Genomic DNA, 13735 nt, shown 5'->3' on the forward strand with positions numbered 1-13735 from the left:
CATGGAAGTGTAAGCCGAATAAACCCTTTCCTCCCCAACTTGCTTCTTGGTCATGATGTTTGTGCAGGAATAGAAACCCTGACTAAGACAACCACCACTGCCCAGCTATGGTCAACTGAGACTGGCCACAGAGTTTACAATTCTAAGACCATCTGCTGTCAAGTCTGCCATGACCAACTTTTCCCCCTGGGCCTTGACTAAATGCTTATATTAAAAATAAACAATAAAGACTCATGGTTGAAAGAGACCCCCTAGGGCACAGAGAATGTGATGTCTAGGGGGCAGGAATGACATACTATGAAAAGCCTGTGCTATGGTTTTTACAAAGAGAATCAGCCATGAGAGCTAAAAGACATGACCAAGTGCCTCTCCACACTGCCCCCTCTGTGACCCACAGTGACGGAGGTGGCTGTATATAACTTACTGAACGCAGAGGCAGAGCAACTAACTTAGAAACCCTGAGCCACTAGGGCCGAAGGAACAGGAAGCCAGAAACAGACTTAGAAATGGAAACCCCTGATAATGCAAAGAGGTGGTGGCCCAGCTGCGAAGCAGACTCCACCTGGGACTCAGAGCCTTCTCTGCTGAAAGGAAGGCCTGAGCCCACCTTGTGAATTGGCAGTCATCAGTGAAGTGACACTCAGATGCTTGTAAAATAAACAGGCAGTAAGCACTACCAGGTTCTATTAACTCTGTGTTTAGCCTTCCTAAACACTCCCCTCTGCTCTCGTGTCTGGCGCAGTTCCTTCTCTCTGTGGACATTCCTAGAATTTATAACCATGTCTCTTCTCATGCTGTCCCCACACACTTTAGTGTAAATAAACTTCTCTTCGGTGATACCTTCCTAAATTTCCGGAGAAAACTTCTCCCTTTCTCTGTTTTCAACATCATTTTATTTGCACTAGACTTAGCTGTTATCCAAATAGTTTTCCTATCAGGCCTTAAATATTTATGGTGTCCTCAAAAACTCTTTTATCTTTTAAAACCATGCACTGAAAATAAGAGGACACAGAGAGAAAGGACTGAAGCAGACTACTCAGAATCTATGGAACTGTCTTGAGTACAAACAAGCCCTAATAAAAACACCAGCATACTTAAAAGCATGATAAAAGTCCGCTACATAAACACTGAATATGATCTTACTGAGAAAACCTGATGGTCACTTAATGGAAGGGAAAGAAGAACAGATTGAGGATGTGACATTAAGAGATGAAAGGGCAACACATCCAGAGATGGAAACAATCACAAACCAAATGCTTTCAGAACAGACCACACTGCCACAGCAATCTACGAGAAAGCAGGAGATAGCCAGATTCACTGTGTTCATATATCCACTTTAGTCCAGTTGTTGTTATAGGACAAAATTCCTGTTACACTGTGTACAGTACCCTATTTGCCAATCATGAATTGCTTTACATTAAACAAACACACACATCAAAACAGGATACAATGTACTTATTCTAAAGAAACTAAGGCCACTGTGGGAAGATTCCCACTTCTCTATTAATATCTGATACATATATAAACTAGGCACACCATTATTATCAAAAAGATGATCTTTCAAAAAGAAAATCTCAAATATTTAAAAATATATTTAAAAATATTTTAATCATTAAAAAATGTGCACCAATTAAAAACTACATATCCCCAATTTTCTTCTCATCAAAATCCAAGAAATTACAGGTTAGAAAGGGGGGAAAATCTTATTAAAAAACATTAGTGACTGAAAATAACTTCCAAACCCTGAAATAACCATGAAAATGAAGCAGTAATGTTTTAGAACACATGTTAATATTTTTTGTTTGATCCTGCAAATTTCAGAGACTACATAGAGATAATCACAACGTCTTAATATTCTCTGAGTGAAAAAAATCTATTTTAATTTATGATGACCTAAAATCCTAGCGCCATACCTAAAGGCGACAGGAGGAACAGTCATCAAACACAACTTTATCCTGAAAATTCAAATGGCAGAAAGAACACAGTACATTATAGAAAGATTTATATCTACATATATACATATTTGTAATATCCTGACGTCATCTATCTAAAGGCATTTAGAAGTACATTAAGAGGTGTCTTTCAGGTTTGGTGTGGTGGTGCAGCCAAGCCTGGAGACTAAAGTTTAATCTCCAGAACCCACACAGCAGAAAAAGAGAACGGATCCCGAAGTCTGACCTATGACCTCCACATAGGTGCAGAGACAACTGTTCCCTTCCCTAGCTCCCACACAAAATATAAAACAAGCATAAAATGTCTGTTTCCCACATCACTTGCTATAGAGCACTTAAAGGTGACCTGTAAGTATTGGATGTAAGAACAACATTTGAGTATATGGAAATCTGCCCATATTCTGAAGACTCAAAGTCTGGGCCGCACACTAGACTTCTCCATCAGGCTGGCAAATGTGCCTCTCCACAGTGTACTACGAAAAGGTCAAAACTCATATTTTCTGTTTTTGTGGTCCTCACAACCTAGACACATATACAAATCACCAAGATGAATTCTGGTTCTGGTTTCACACAGGTAAAGACAAACTCAGGGACTAGGGGCGAGCAGTCTCTCAATGCTACCTGAAGTCATCCAGTGTTTCCTGTATCATGTTCTGAATGAAGCGGATCTGGACTGAGGTAAGCGGCGCACTTGTCCGACTGTTCCCAAGGGTATCGACTATTTTTTCTGAGAGTGAACTGGCTACTCCAGCGGTGATGGAGGATGCTGCCTTTGGTACTAAAACAAATGAAGAAAACAATGATAATTAACTTGGACTAAACAATATCAAGCATTTCTAAATAAGATTTGGTAAAGAAAGACTTCGGAAACTGCATAAGAACAGGGTTCCTATGACATTTAGAAAAACTCGCTGTCTGGAGTACAAATTTTAGAAACTTTCTATGACATTATTTCTAACAGTCATTTATCCGTATATATAAACTGCCAACTGTCTAATGTAATAACACATGACAGAGGGATTAATCTTGAAGAGTCCCTGAACCATTTCCTCTTATAAAAGATGTATGTGACAAGCCATACCACAAACCAGACAAACCAGGACTATTGAAAACAAACAGGCGGAACACAGGCTTGAAGCAGCTGCCACTGGCAAAGCCTTAGACTTTAACAAATGCAGAACCAGTTCTCTGTAAAGAGATCTTCTGAACAGGCAACTTCTCTTAGAGACCAGCTTAGCTCCCTTAAATGAAACTGGGTCTTATGTGTCTATGGCATAAACTCTAACAATATAACCTAATTCAAATTTTCTACAGATTTCAGGTATTACCCAAGCCTTTCCAAAAAGCTTTTCTTCATTATGCACACTGAGTTAAATCAAGCCCTTATATATTGGACTGAGAATGAGGCTCATATCAAATGATCAAATCAGGGTTGATGGATTTAACCGCTCATGTCTTCTAGTAAGGAGAAGTCATGCTGGTGAGCTGTCTATAAATGCATTCCTTTACCGTTATCTGGTCTATGGTTATTCTATTTATCCCTTAAAAGCGAAACAATCAGGAACCTTCCCAAATGCAGATTTCAAACCTAAGGACGTTCAATGTGCTTACCTGTAGTTGAGGAGCCATTGACTGAGGGTTCATGTATCAACTGGGCTTCAATATCTTTTTCTGGCTTTTCAAATTTTTCAAGATTTCTTGCTTGGTTAGACGATGGACAGGTATTTAGAATTCCAGGTTCAGCACCAGAGGAGATCAACTTTGTAAACTTGTATTTAAAACAAACAGTCACTTTAATATGCATTTCTTATATTATTATATTACCCACAAACTTTGTATGTAATTCTCACTGCTTTCTTCCAAAGGGCAGGGTCAGAAAAATGAAGAACAGAGAGAGACTGAGGAGCTAGTGCTAGCAGCACAGCAAGCACGTTAATCAAAATGTGAATTTTCAAAAAGCTAATTTACTAAGCACTTGTTGACTACAGGCGAAAATGCAAATCCCTGGGAAGAGGAAGGAGGGGAGAGAAGAGAACTCTGGACTTTCATGTAGTATCTAGATGGAAATATTGAAAACTAAAGACATTTTTGTACTTCTGACTTGATTCTCTTTTACCTTGTAGTTTTAAATGTAAATAAGAAAAATGAACACTGTGATTTGAATACCTACAGACGTAACCTCCCCTTACCCTGAGACCCCTAGGTGCTAATCCTCGTTCTTAGCAACCTCAGATTTGCTCTAACACTAAGAACCACTTCATCACCTGCTTGCTTTAGGCTGCAGTAGAAATATATTTTAAAAGAATTTCCTCCCTTTTCAACATATCTCTTTTCTTTTATGTCTCCTTAAGAAATCAGAATTTTACTCAAGCAGACCCTGTGAACTGAAAATATGCATAAAACACATCCCCAGTGTTTCAGCTTTACTTCTCAGAAGTTAGAATTAGCTGGAAATTTCTTTTCTTCAATAAGAATGAAGAATGTACAGATATAGAGTTATAATATACTATTTTAATTTAACTTTTCTGTTTAAACATCAAGTTGAGTCTTTCCCTTGCCTTCATGAGAATAAAAATTATTTCTCCTCAAAAAAATCAGTTATGAGATATCCTTTTGCAGATGCGTGGTTATCTGTAATACAGACAAGATTTGACAGGCTCCGGAAGTGCTCTTCAGTTATTAAAAACCGGCATCAAGATTTAAAACTATTTTCCTGCCTAGTAAGTACAAGACATCAATAATTAAGACACATATCAGTGGTCACCCCTTGAATGATAAACTTTAAATTGGGTATTCCTTCCTGGTGGATACCTGCTTTATGGAGTCCTTAGGTTCCGGCTTCCCTAGGTATGCTCTTTTAGAATCAGCTGACAGATCATGGCTTTCATTTTCTTCTTTCCCTGAAGATCCCATGAGGACATTAAGAGGGCTGGAGTGCAGCACCAGACTGCTGGAGGCACCTGCATTCTTCCTCAGAGGGAACACTGAGTTTAGCTGTGGTAGAAAGTCAAGGCCTGGGAAAGAAAGGAAACCCCATAAGTTTAAGATGTCTCCCAACCCTAAACACTGGGTATAAGCACTTTCTTAAAATAATGCCAAAAAATTTGACAAAAAATAGGGGATCAGGACTCAGAAGGCTGGCTTACTTCTCAGCTAAAATGATGTGGACTTGAGGGGGGTACATCCTTTCAATGGTGACACTACTTCCTCTCTGGAAGTGTGGTAAGCCTTTGAAAAACCATGTACCTAGGAGCATCGATGTGCTCAGGAGCTTTACACAGGACAGCCTGGGCTACATGGCAAGGATGTCTTACAAAGGTTCTTCCCTTGTAGAAATACTTTGAAAACTACAAACCACAGTCAATGACTGAGGCAGCCCTAGTTCTTGATAACTGAGAGCTCTAACTTGTACGGGTCTGTGGCAGCCTGTAAGATGACCTGGGGATCTCTGCCTTTGTGTGCCTGAGTTAGACGAAGGAAAGAAGTATGGCTAAAGGGTGTGTTGTCACTTCCAAGTTCAGCTAGTCTGGCTTCTCTCAGTTACCCTTGATCTCGCTGTCCACTAGGAGGGAAGCAGCTGCTCTGTTTTCAACTCAGTTGAGAGGATGTCCAAGGGGGCAAGAAACTGGTCTCTACAGTCAAAAGCCACTCGAATGAACTTGGAAGCAGAGCTGAATGCAGCTCTAGCCAATTCCTTAATTGAAGCATCAAGAAAGGAGAGATCAGGAGCCAATGAATGGCATCTGGCCAGTGATACTTAACTCCATGAGACAGTGAGATGCCAAGTGTTGGCTATCTACAGCTAAAGGAGCTGGGGTAAGTATTACAGAGCAGCAACAGCAGCATTACAGTGTATCTTCATGAAGATACTTCAAGATTTCTTACCATCTCCTTTGCCTATAGATTCATCACCTCCTTTGCTGACTACAGCATCTATAATAAAATAAGAAAATCAAATTTTTTATTGTAACATTTTTATAATACAGTTTAATATTTTTAAAAATTGCAAAAAAAGGAGAAGAAGAAAGAAGAAAGAAGAAAGAAGAAAGAAGAAAGAAGAAAGAAGAAAGAAGAAGAAGAAGAAGAAGAAGAAGAAGAAGAAGAAGAAGAAGAAGAAGCAGCAGCAGCAGCAGCAGCAGCAGCTGAGGCAACTTGGGCTTCCTGCTCCCTCTCCCAAGAGGGCAGAGACTGACACTCCTGAGCATGAGTAAGGCCAGACATCAACATCAGACTCAGTCGGGAGTCTCTTTCATTCTTTTAGAATTCATTCCCTCAGAATCCCATGATCATGTAAGGAGATAGCATTGCATGAACAAGCCCAAAAGTAGGTGCTGGCGTCCAACAGCCCAGTTTCCCTGATTCTATTTGGTACCTTTCTGATTTGGGGCAAGCTTCCAATACAGTTAAACTTCAATTTTTGTATGTTTACACTAGAGATAATGCCTTGATTGTCTCATAAAGTTGTTTGGGTAATTAAATAAAGTAAGAATATTTTACCAGTATTACAATGTTATAAAAACATGTGGCATTATTGATACTAACTTCAATCACAGACTATTGCAATATTATAATTATTCATTTGCCAATACCTAACAAAAACTGTGAACTGAATGTTAACATATTAACAGAAGAGTGGACAAAGGCCAGTAAAAAATACATCAGAAATACAAATGGCCAATAAGCACATGATTACCTAGTCTGTCTCTGTTTCTGTCTGTCTCTCTCCCTCCCTCCCTCTTCTCCTCCCCCTTTCTCTCTTGAGTGTACCAGATTTCTGTGTTAGGCAACTGCTCAAATGAGCTTAGATGTCAATACCCCTAACACACAAAATTCTTGTGTTCATTATAATATAAAAATTATTTTTAATAGATGAAGAAACTGAGGCACAGAGATTAAGCCTTTTCCTTAGAGAATTTCACCCTTGGAATTAAAACCAATTCCTAGTCAACAAAGCAAGCATATTTGTCCACATTTTCCTTAAATTAAGAAGCCTCCTAGCTGGGTGGTGGGCAGCACACAAATTTAATCCCAGCACTCAGGAGGCAGAGGCAGGTGGATCTTTGAGTTCAAGGCCAATCTAGTCTACAAAGAGAGATCCTGTCTCAAAAAACAAAACAAAAACAAAAAAACAAAAGAAAGAGTGACACCTCAATGGATGGAGACATATACCTCAAAATTTTACATTTGAAAAATGGTGCAGCAACTAAAGGAAAAGCTAGGCTGCTCATTAATTTATTCTTGCAAAAAAGCCCCTCCTTTAGGTCTTAAATATACAAAAGTTGCAAAAGTTGTGTGAGTTTGTGTGTGTTTAAATCTTCTACTATGGACATGTTAGAGTCTCTCTGGTTCTTCAATATTACAAAAAAAAAAAAAAAAAAAAACAAAACCCTGTAAACACACAAATCTTACAGATGTCTGTGAATATTTTCTGAGGTAAATTGGTAGAAATGGAATTAATAGGCCAGAAAACATGAATAATTTATCTGTCAAATTGCTCTCCAGATATTTTCCTGGATCACTGATACTGCTATTAGCACTGAAACCATCCCATTAAGGAGTGTGAGCCTCAGTAGAACTAAAAAAGCACAGCGGGACAATGATATACATTGTGTCCATGCATCAAGGTGACAATGGTCTCTTCTCAGTGGTGCCTTTACAGGGTAGTGGCAGAGATTATATAACACACACATGAAACTATCATATACAAGTGCCCAAGAGGAGGTAGTCTATTACCTAGAAAGCTAAATAAATACCAAAGAAATACTAATAATCCTTATTTTTGCATACCAAACAACCAAGATTTTAAGGAGATTTATTTGAAGCAGACACAAGTCAAAGATTGTTTATCATGGTAGACTGTCTTAAGACATTGTGTTGGCACCTAAGCTCAGAGGCAGAGCACTCGCTTAACACACAAAAGACCCTGGGTGGCGGGGACTGAGCCATGTACAGTGACCAGCATTTGCTGAAACATGGCAACTTCTCACATAGCAAATCCAGGAAAGATCCAGTTCAGGAACTGAGAAAATGAACAAAGCACTGTATGACTTAGACCCACATCTAAGACTAGGTCCTGATCTGACACACTTACCATCTCGGATTGGTGAGAACATGTCACCTAAACTATTTTTCCCAGTATCATCAAAGCTGGAGAAATCCTGACTTTTTCCAGCATCTGTTTCCTTAGAGAAAATATCTGTAGTTTTGCTTCGAGCCAAACCTTGGAAGAATTAGATACAAGACTCAGTGTTATTACATCAATGTAAATAGCTGCTAACATCAGAAGCCAGACTGTAAAATGAACATTACCCACTCTGGTGCAAGTTTATAATTAAGCATCAAGAAAAGCAGCAGAATATGTCAGTAAAGGGCTTTTCTAAAGTCATTTGTTCACAGACACCACTTCATTGGAAGGTTTCTAAAATTATTAATATGCTTCTGCTGCCCTCTTAAAGTGTACTAAATACAATCTATGTTTGTTATGCCTGGTTGCCTACAACTGATTAAGATAAATCCACAAGGCATATGCATGATGTCTAACATACTACAAGAGACAACAAACATTTGCTCTCCAACTTGTAGACAGTGGGCCTTTATCCCCATCTGAAGTCTTCTTCCACTAATAGTGGGAGTTTAACTTTCCTTACTCTCATTGTTACCCAACTAAAGGACTTGTAACTCAGAGCATTACTAGCAATAAGGACAGGAGGGTATCAGACTCATAAAGAAGAGTGCAGTAGGCAAGAGAAAAGGACTAGCTAGCATATAGCACATAGCACATAGCTTTAGAGCTAAGGCTCTGTGGGAGAAAGCATGGAATAAGGACCATCTTGCTGTGTTAGCAGCAAGCTCTAGCTTCTGACTGGCAGCATGCTGCTATACATTTTAAAAGGAGTTTGACTTGACATCTCAGTCTCAAATGGAAACTAGAAGCCAGAGATGACAGTCAACTGAATTTCCAAAGCTGACAAAGCTGGGCTAAGAAAATGAACTTAAAAACAAACTGCTAAAAACCCACGGGTCTGTGTATCATAACCCTGAACGGTGTTTCCAGCAGGGGTTCCAGCCTGGCAGTGACACAGCTGGAACGGAGCACTGTGAGGCTAAGGGTTTCAGGGTTAACTCTGGTTACACAGGGACTGGGCTGGAAGCAGATCACGTGGGGAAGGAGAGGCTTGCCTCATTTTTCTAGGTTTTTAGTGTATTTGAATGAATAACCAGAGGGTTAGTATCATAAAAACATAGTACTGAAGCCTTTCTTTTCACTTCTAAAATTGCTGTTTCCTACTTAAACCAAGGATCAGCAACAAATTATAGAGGTTCTTTTCAATTACTCGATCAGTTAACTAGAGTAGAAACTAGAATTTTTAAAACTTTAGATTAACTGCAGATTAATCTCAAAATAAGTCAGCATCATGGTTATGACTATGACTACAATATCACTGTTCTATCACTTACTGTCTCATGTGCCAGACACTTGAGATACATTTTCTCTGATTGCTGTAATTATCTTAAATGTTAAATGCTATCCTAGTGTATAAGCAGAAAGCAATGAGACAGCAGTGGCCTGGAGACGGCTCAGTGAGAAAAGTGCTTGTCCTAAAAGCAGTAGAACCTGAAGGTGGCCGACAGACCCCACAAGAAAAAAAGCAACTGCTTGAAGTCCCGGCAATGGCGAGGCAGAGGTGGTAAAGGGATCTCTGCGGCTTGCTAGCCAGCTAGCTTGGCAAGTTCCAACCCCGTGAGAAACCTTGACTCCAAAAATAAGGCAGACAGTCTGCAAGGAATGTGATACCCAAAGCTGTCATCGGGTACACATGTGCCTGCACAGACAGGCACGCATGCGCACACACACACACACACACGCACGCACGCACACACGGTACACAGACACATATAGCACACATGCACCTGCAGACACACACACAGAGATACATATTTACACACAGAGACACACACACAGCAAGTAGGGCTAAGTGAAGATGTATCTGTGTATGTAAAACAACAGAGAGTAAGGAAACAACTGGGAATAAGCTTATGAATTGTGAATTTGCCAAAAGGCAGAGTTCAAGAGCTCAGCACTATGAGTAAAACTTCTCTATAAGCTGACAGCTGCTTCAAAACAAACAGAAATCTGCTTGTGGGGACAAAGCAAGTACTTCTTATGGCCAGAAATGTTGAGACTGTTGAGAGCTGTCACTGTAAGTAACCTGCAAGTCCAGGTCTTCATTTGCTAATGAGAGTGGCCATCCTTAAAGAAGAGCTGTTTATTAAAAACTGATGCTCTACTTCCCAGTTTATAAACCATTATTTTAATTTTTTAAAGTCATGAAAAAGAATTGCAGAATTAGTTATGAAAATAATGGCAAATTTTCATAATACAGTTAATTAAGCATTTTAGGAGACATTATTCAGTTATATTTCAAAAATAATTTCTTCTAGGTAAACAACCACAGTATCTCTAAGATCTTAAAACTGGACCTCGTTATTTTTCTATATGTTGTGACTATTCTATAGCAGTGACACAGAACATCACAAGAAACTGATAGTGAGAACAGTTATCCCACACTATCAGAGTCAACACACAGAAGTTCTGCTGTTATTTGGAAGTAGTAAATTCATGCTAAGGATCAAGGCCTTGACTGGCAAAGTCAAGTCAGTGTACCTGAGTCACTACTGAGTGCAAAGTGTTTCTGAGAATTCATAGACTGTGGCTCCTGTTACAGGCGAAGAACAGAGAAGCCACTACTACACTGTACCTTCCTATGGCCCACCAGAGTCAACGAGATCATCCTTAGAGATCACCTGGACACTAACTTCCAGCTACTACTCGGCATTTCAAAATACTTATCCTCCCAGCTGACTTACTTTTCATTTTGAGAGCTGAAACATTAAGAACCAAGAGTAGCTCTTCACCTTGTTTTTGCATTTTACACTCCTGACTAAGGTCAAACCACACAGACGGCACTGATGTTCCCATTCTGCTCAGGACAAAAGGGAAGATCAGCCCGTCGGAGGAGTGTTAAAGACAAATGGCTGAAATAATCCACTCTTCTCACAACAGAAATCTAGGTGAAGAGAGTAAATGCTCTTAAGAGCTCCATAACAAGCAAAGTTAGTAAGTTTTTCAATGGTATCTACTAACCAGTTTTGCCTAAGTACTCAAATGAGTCCTAGGTTCTCAAAGAAAGGGCTGATGGTGGGGAAAAGACAAAGACCTCAGATCACTCTGACATCAGCAACATTACCTGCTTCGTCCTGAGCAGCCCCTGATCCTTTGCCCAGAGCTGTTGTCACGGGCTGTGGGAGAACTGTGGCAATGGAAGGGCTGGGTGCTTCTCTGACAATTCCAGAATTCTGGGCAGTCCCACTGCTGCTGCTCACAGGGACACTCCGTTTGTTCACTGCTGCGGCCTTATTTGAGCTGCCTTTGCTTAAACTTGCCTAAATGGAATAGAATATTTAAAAGCTCAGGTTACTAATGTGTCATTATAAACATTAATATTTTATAAGTGCCGTACAAAATTAAAAACTTAATTTTTCTTCTTATAAATCTGAAGATTGCTGCTATATCTGAACTTTGCTCTAAACAACACATTTTAAAATTCTTACATAGAAAAATTAAATACTAAATAATTTTAAAATCAAATCTCAAAAGGCTTTATATTCAAACGATATGTAATGTCACCATATAAAATAACTACAAAGCAATACAATGCTGTGTTTAGTTGACAAGAGATAATTTTCATTTTCTGAGTTAGCAATCTCTAGGAAAATAGAAAATGTTGAAAAGAGACTATCTCACCTTCGTCAGAGATGTGGAGTACTGAAATGCTATACATTGCACAGATGTCTTGTGGGCACTGATGGTTTTCACGGGAGATTTCAGCATCCTTAAGTCATACTGATATATTTTCCCACGGGAAGATCCAATAGCCAAAGTGGCTCCATCCGGCATAAAATCTACTGCAGTCAGAGGGGTGTCGGCCACTAAAGTTTTCACTAGCCTTTGGAGGAGGAGGAGGAGAATATGCAAATGCATTAGTGTATGCAGGAGTATAAGCTTAGAGGACACAGCTACTTATCAAGAACACTTAGAACTGGGCAAACAATGAATATCCCAAATACTTGCTTAAAGCGGTTTGGATACGGCTCACAGACACGTCTAACAGCACGACCTGTAAAGAATGAACATCCCACCGTCTGTCTGCTCACATCACACCGGTGCAGCCCACACTTTCCAAGTGGACCTCCTGTCTCCTGGATTAAGTGCTCTCTGGCAGCGTGTGTGACAACAGGCACAGCCTCAGGGCTGAGCGGGCTCGACATATCCAGTTTCTACTGAGTGGCCTGCCCGTCTCTGGAGGGACTGTGACCTTTCACAGGAGCAGATGCTACTCTGCTCTGAGTTGTGCATCTCTTGACCAAAAGGCAAAAACAATATAGTTCATGTGGCCAGACCACAGACAGGCAACTGATACTGACTTGCTCTTTGCTGGTTTATCTGGTACTAGAGGAAAACAAATGGCTTACTGACCACAGAGGCTGTCAGTGAACGATTTTAAGAAGAGCAGAGAGTGAAACAGGCCACAGTAACTAAGTACTGGAGTGTTGCAGCAAGGCCCGGTTCTGGTATCTCCCCCCAGTAAGGAGCCTTAGCATTCTACAGGATCTATACATTCCTCTTTCTTTTTCTTTTTAACGTTCTAAATTGAGCAGTTATCACACAAGAAGGGTTGTCCTGTGACAGTAAGTGACCTTAGCATAGGATCTATAAATTATTATTTTTTTTAATTCTAAATTGAGCACAGTTATCACACAAGAAGGGTTTGAATGGTTCAAAGACCATGTACCGAAGCAGAGGTAACATTTTTAGGGCTATCTGGTAATGTTTGCAGACTATCATGCCTCAGCAAACATCACAGAACTTACTGGGAGAGATGGAGGCCAGTGCTGAGATACGTTACAGTGCTCAGGACAGCACTCCGTGACAGAAGCACCAGGCTAGAATATAACTAGTTTAGAAACTCTGATACAGAAAATAAATTAATTTAAAGCCAAACTGGTTTTTTGTTTGTTTTGTTCTGTTCTGTTCTGTTCCGTTCCGTTCCGTTCCGTTCCGTTCCGTTCCGTTCCGGTGTGGTGTGGTGTGGTGTGGTGTGGTGTGGTGTGGTGTGGTGTGGTGTGGTTTGGGGTGTGGTGTGGTGTGGTGTGGTGTGGTGTGGTGTGGTGTGGTGTGGTGTGGTGTAGTGTGGTTTGGTTTGGTTTGGTTTGGTTTGGTTTGGTTTGGTTTGGTTTTTCGAGACAGGGTTTCTCTGTATAGCCCTGGCTACCCTGGAACTCACTCCGTAGACCAGGCTGGCCTCGAACTCAGAAATCTGCCTGCCTCTGCCTCCCAAGGACTGGGATTAAAGGCATGCACCACCATTGCCGGCTAACAAAACTGTTTTTAAAAGGTATATTTAGTTTCATTTTACAAAAGAATCTTTAGACTTCTGAAATAAAGATGTATAGTGAAGCCTGCCCCCCCACACACACTTCACTCATGGTCTAAAAGTACCCTAATGTCTATGTTGTATCCATTCTTTTCTGTGTAAGAAAACAAAGAAAATTATCAGATACATCATTAGATGTATGTATGTAAAATATTAGATACATCAAGTGTACAAATATCTGATCCCTTTATAGTGATCCGATGCTTGTGTAAGTCACAAACGTCTGTTAATGAGCTATCTGTCACTAAGTTAAAGCATGAACACACTAAGCCTGGAGATGGAGTTCAG

The 13735-nt window shown here is 40.1% G+C and overlaps 1 protein-coding gene and 1 non-coding gene across 3 annotated transcripts in view; both read right to left on the minus strand.

Annotated features, from left to right (window-relative positions):
* Positions 1-13735, minus strand: part of Nedd1 (NEDD1 gamma-tubulin ring complex targeting factor) — a 39969-nt gene that overhangs the window by 4221 nt on the left and 22013 nt on the right. For both annotated transcript variants that reach the window (XM_021173917.1, XM_021173918.2), the window contains exons 7-13: positions 11758-11959; positions 11201-11396; positions 8044-8172; positions 5838-5885; positions 4764-4966; positions 3564-3720; positions 2574-2730 (exon numbers count right to left, since the gene is read on the minus strand). In XM_021173917.1, the coding sequence (XP_021029576.1) occupies positions 2574-2730; positions 3564-3720; positions 4764-4966; positions 5838-5885; positions 8044-8172; positions 11201-11396; positions 11758-11959 (1092 nt within the window). The remainder of the gene's footprint in view (positions 1-2573; positions 2731-3563; positions 3721-4763; positions 4967-5837; positions 5886-8043; positions 8173-11200; positions 11397-11757; positions 11960-13735) is intronic.
* Positions 1797-1941, minus strand: LOC115032258. The gene has a single exon (XR_003837904.1). It is a non-coding gene; the product is annotated as a small nucleolar RNA SNORA79 (small nucleolar RNA).

This window comes from Mus caroli, chromosome 10 (genome assembly GCF_900094665.2).
Source record: "Mus caroli chromosome 10, CAROLI_EIJ_v1.1, whole genome shotgun sequence".
In the NCBI taxonomy this organism is placed as follows: domain Eukaryota; kingdom Metazoa; phylum Chordata; class Mammalia; order Rodentia; family Muridae; genus Mus; species Mus caroli.